This window comes from Entamoeba nuttalli, assembly GCF_000257125.1.
Source record: "Entamoeba nuttalli P19 unplaced genomic scaffold asmbl_2148, whole genome shotgun sequence".
In the NCBI taxonomy this organism is placed as follows: domain Eukaryota; phylum Evosea; order Mastigamoebida; family Endamoebidae; genus Entamoeba; species Entamoeba nuttalli.
The window spans coordinates 1-5,405 of NW_008575106.1; the positions used below are offsets into that span (position 1 = coordinate 1).

General features: G+C 27.4%; 3 protein-coding genes across 3 annotated transcripts; 2 read left to right on the plus strand and 1 right to left on the minus strand.

The window, feature by feature from the left end:
- Positions 1–143: 143 nt before the first annotated feature.
- Positions 144–1,277, plus strand: ENU1_011260 (proteasome regulatory subunit, putative; the record flags this gene model as incomplete). Its single annotated transcript, XM_008856684.1, has 1 exon — positions 144–1,277. The coding sequence occupies one exon, from the start codon at positions 144–146 to the stop codon at positions 1,275–1,277; it is 1,134 nt and encodes a 377-aa protein (XP_008854906.1).
- Positions 1,278–1,381: 104 nt separating this feature from the next.
- ENU1_011270 (hypothetical protein) lies at positions 1,382–2,128 on the minus strand (the record flags this gene model as incomplete). The annotated part of the gene is made up of 1 exon (XM_008856685.1): positions 1,382–2,128. The coding sequence occupies one exon, from the start codon at positions 2,126–2,128 to the stop codon at positions 1,382–1,384; it is 747 nt and encodes a 248-aa protein (XP_008854907.1).
- A 324-nt stretch (positions 2,129–2,452) lies between these two features.
- Positions 2,453–5,071, plus strand: ENU1_011280 (hypothetical protein; the record flags this gene model as incomplete). Its single annotated transcript, XM_008856686.1, has 1 exon — positions 2,453–5,071. The coding sequence occupies one exon, from the start codon at positions 2,453–2,455 to the stop codon at positions 5,069–5,071; it is 2,619 nt and encodes an 872-aa protein (XP_008854908.1).
- Between the last annotated feature and the right edge of the window lie 334 nt (positions 5,072–5,405).

The following is a 5,405-nucleotide window of genomic DNA, read 5'->3' on the forward strand; positions in this document are numbered from 1 at the left end:
ATAAATAATTTATTTGTTTTTAAAGAAATAAAAAATAAAACTTCAAGAGAGGAGTAAAAAAAGTAATAATAAAATATTAGAAGAGAATAATAAAAAGAAAAGAAAATGAAAGAGAAACTAGAAAAAGAAAAGAAAGAGAAGAGATGAGTCAAATGTTCTTTGAGAATTTAATACAAAAATATCCTGATTATACAGAACAATGTAAAACACTTCAAGAAGAAAAAGAAAAGAAATTATATTTTCAATTAACAGAAGAAAGTGAAAAATTTGTTAATGATAGATTTTTACAAACAATTGGAGTAATTAGTGATTTTTATGAATTATTTATTCGTGACATACAAAAGAAAATTAATCCAATTAAATTAACTCAAATTGTTATTTCTGTTTGTAAAGGATTTAAAGATTATTCTAAAGCCATTGAATTAGTTAATAGTATTATGGATGATGTTAAAAGTGATCTTGGAGCACGATGTTTATGTTATTCAATAATTGGATATTATAAATTGTTATTAAAAGACAACAATGGAGCACGTGATGAAATTGATAAATTAACAACACTTTTAGAACATGAAGAAGGATTAGAGGCTATTGTATATAGTCAATATCATTATTTATGTACATGTTATTATGAAAGTAAAAATGATGCAAATGAATATTTTATTAGTGGTGTAAAATATTTAAAGTTTGTTGATCAAAGTACAATGGAATTAGATGATAAAATAAAGTTTGTAACAAATTTGGTTATTGCAGCATTAGTAGGTAATAAAGTATATAATTTTGGAGAATTTCTTAATAATCCTATTTGTGATTCAGTTCAAAATGAAGAACGAGTAGGTAAATTAATTACTTTATTAAGAGCTATTAATAATGGAAATATGAGTCAATATCTTCAAGTTCAAGAAGAGTTATCAACATTATTTGATACTGAACCTTCTCTTAAACAAAATAAAAATCAAATTATTGAAAAGGCATCTATCGTTTCTTTAATGGAAATGATCTTCAGATCACCATCTCAAAACCGTACTTTCAGATTTGATCAAATCTCATCAACTACTCATGTCCCTATTGAATATGTTGAAATCCTTATAATGAGAGCATTGTCATTAGGATTAGTTAAAGGGTATATTTCTCAAACAACCTCTGAAGCAACATTTACTTGGGTTCTTCCTCGAATCTTAGATAAAACACAATTCACATTTGTGAGTCAAAAATTACAAGAATGGATGGAAATGACACATAAAACATTAGAAGTTATTGAACAAGCTGAATTTCATTAACATCTAATTGATTTTTTCATCTTTCTTTTTAATAATAATAATTTTAATTATAGTTAAAATGAATAATTAAAATTATACAAATAAAATGAATGTTTAAATTTCAATTATGCTTGATTAAATTTAGCTGCACGTTCAGCTAATCTTCTTCTTGATTCTTCTCTCTTTCGTTTTTCTTCTTCTTCTTTCTTTTTCTTTTCAGCTTCTAAACGTGCATTTTCTTCTTTAAGTGCTTTTTCACGTGCTTTAGAATCATCTCCATTTTCAACAGCCTTTTGTGCTTTTCGTTTTTTAGCAGCAGCTGTAACTTCCATTTTATTTAATGCAAGTTGGTCTTCACTTTTCATTTGAGCTAATTCATTTTGTGCAGCCATTCCTCTAACACCACCTTTAGCTGCATCACTTTCAAGTTTCTTCATCTTTTGTAAACGAGCGTTCTTAATATCCATTACTTTTTGGAACTCAGCTAATGCATCATCTAATGCTTTTAACATTTCTGGAGTAGCTGCACCTCCTCGTTTTTCAAAAAGATCTTTGATATTTTTACGATATTCAAACATCATATAATCAATAAAGGCAAATCTCTTTCTGAACTCAATTCCATTTGTTTTTAATCTTTCTCTTAAATCTTGGATAGTTGTAGTTTCTCCTCTCTTTTCCATGAAGACATGCATAGCATCTTCTTCAAGTGTTTCAACAGTTCCATCAGTATATCCTTTGAATGATGTAGCAGTATCTAATACTTCATCAAATTTACCTTGGAACTCTAAAACAAATTGTGTAAGAAATACCTTGGCTTGTTCCTCTACTTTTTTTTCAGTAAGTTCTTTATATTGTTGTGCATATTGTGACATGATTGATTATTTAATGATTTGGAGTTATTTTGTTCATCTGTTAATTCTAAATTACTAGTTTTAACGTTGAATTGTCTTTTTAACTCGAATATTTTGTTATTATTTTTTTGGTTTAAAAAACTTTTTTTAGAATTTATAAGATCGGATTTTGTCATATAATCTTAACTAAACGAAAGTGATGACTATGATTGATTTTACTCACTTTGTTCATTAGAAGAGAATTCAGTCCATTTCATCCATATGCAAATACCACTTTATTTACTATTATTCTTTTGTCTTTTTTGTTGTGGTGAACAATGTGTTTGCACATTAAATAAATCATTCATGAATGATAAAGCATCATACTCTTGTGATAACCCTGAACAATGCAAAGTCATTATTCCACCAGAAATGAATGAAGTTTACTATCCCTTAGATGGTATGTCTCTTATAGTTCAGACAGACTCATTGAGTATTACTATAAATCAAAATACAACTATTTCTAATTTGAAAATGATAACCGACAACTCCATTAGTCACAACTCAATTGAGATTTATCATGACGATGGATTTGATAATGTTATTATGGTTATAGATTCTATTACTATTGATGAACATGTTCAAACGGATTCTAACCAACAGACTTATCACCAATTGTCATTATATACTAATACCTTTTTGAAGCAAGGGAATGATAAGTTAGATGTTGTTATATCATCAGATACATACTGTGCAATTGACTCTTCTTCTATAAATCTCATGGATGTCTTTGGAGTGGTAAATGTGACTGGTCAGTCGGTCATTACAAAATTAATCAGTAATTCAGAGTCTTCAATTTATTTGGACCAACAATCTATTATTGATGATTTAGTCTATAAAACAAGTATTCCTTCTATTCAGTGCAACCAAATTCCACAAATAAGAAAAATAGAGATTATTGGAGACTCTGATGATTTGATGATAATCAAGAGTCAGCAAAAGATTGAACAAGTTCCTAACATAATATTACTTTTCTACAATTCTCTTGAAGAATGGTACATACACAAGGATATTCCAAATAATAAACAACAACTTGTAGTTGGATGTGATAATTCTGAGTTGCATGTGATAAGTTCAAATAAAACAATCAATTGCAAAATAAAAGAATGTTATAATTCTTTAGAATGTTTGACAGATGAATATACCACTGAGAAAGAAATTCAGAGTGTTAAGTTAATTATTACTCAACCAATGACTATTACAGCATTACCAAAGAAAATAAGTGAAGTAGAAATAAATTATGAAGGGGAAGAGTTAATAACCATAGACTCTCTTTCTCTTCAGAAAGTTCATATAATTAAAGGAAATGGAGTTATTACCAATTGTATAATAGAGCAATTTGTTAATGATGATAGAGCTGAAATAATTAATTCTACTCTCAGTAATTTAGTTTCTGAAAAAAGTAAACATATTCAATTAAATTCTGCACATATTGGAGAGTTCATGGATATTACAGACACAGAAGTTATGATAAAAGGTACAATACAGTTTGATAGTCAGAATGAAGGAAGAATTATATTTAGTAATGACTATATTAGTGTTGAAGAGTCATGTTCTATAGTTAGTAATGGAAAGTATTACATCATTATGGATGATAATGCAATAACTATACGTAGTTCATATAACCCAATATGGAAGGGAAGTGATTCTTCATTTTTAATTCAAAGAAATAATCAAATTCAGTCAAGAAATCAAGATGGTTGTTTGATGCTCATTTCAACAGAAACTCCTCATTCTATTGTTTTTGATGGAGAAGAAAATGACAGAGATGGAACTGAACAAAAAATTGTATTGGATGAAGATGGAGTTGGATTATATCTTTGTGATTTACAAGAAAAAGCACACTCCGTTGATAACAACTATTATGCAATCATCAATGAATTCAATTCACTCCAATTCAAACAGAAATATGAGTTATCGTCATTTATCAAGTGTTATATTCCTATCCTTAGTACTCATCAATATTATCTCAATGACATTGAGTGTAATTGTCATAAAGATTCTAATTGTGCTTTTATTTTTGAAGATCAAGAACAAATAACATTACATATTCCATACACAACTCGAACAATCCCATTCATTTCTGCTAACTCAATTCATTTAAATTGTTCTAATGAAATAGAAATTGGAGTTTTATCAGTTTCTAATATGAGTATTGATTCAACAATACAAATAGATGTATTGTATCATCAAAGTGGTGAACTACAATTATCTAACGGGGATATTTATGTTGTTAAATACCTTACATCTTCAGTACAACAAAAAAGAGTTATTATAGATAATAACGCATCAGTGATTATTGGAGGATATCTTGATAATGTTGTTATTTCTATTCAAAACAAATGTTCATTAGAAATAGAAGGAATTTATTTTACCACACAACTTATTCAATGCCAAATAGAAATTGCACAAAATGCAATGTTTTTTTCAATGGAGAATGACCATATTGATTTGGTTCATTCACTCATTAAAATGAATTATCCAAATGAACACGCAATTGCTTTATCTTCAAGTGTATCGTTCAAAGAAACTACCTTAACTCTTCAAACAAATGTACGATCAAAAATTGATTCACAGAAGTACGGGTATGTTTTATACTCTCCAAATGGATGGAATGAAACAATTATTGATTCGGTTGTGCTAAATGATGGAAAAAAAGAAACTTCTCTTCATTTAGAAGATGCATGTGACTTTACATGGAAAATAATGCAAGGAGAATTAGATTCAATAAAGTGTTTGCGTAGTCCATTCAACATTTATAGAATTTCTATGAATGAACCAATTCGATGGAGAAAGCAATATCATTCATGGGATTTATTTTTCTTAACAGGCTCAGTAATTTTTGTGTTAGGATTTCTTGGGGTTATTGGATATATATTTTATTTTTCATTACAACCAACAAAGTCTCATTCATTTAATGAGTAAATAATAGTCAATGAGACTTTTGTTATTGTTAATTCATCTATTCTTATATATTTATTTTCAATCCATACATAATTTAGATAATAGTATTACTACATTTTCGAAATATATTTACATGTTATTAATTCATATAATATTGTAACGAAGTGTAAATGATTTGACAAACTATTTACAACTTAAATTATCAATATATTATAAAATAATGATGGATTGAAATGGAAATATCTTTAATGAAAATTGAATATTTATCATCATATGAAATAAAAAGAAGAAATGATAACAACTAAGAATGTATTACCAAATAAAATATAGAAATTATTCATTATTAATATGTTTT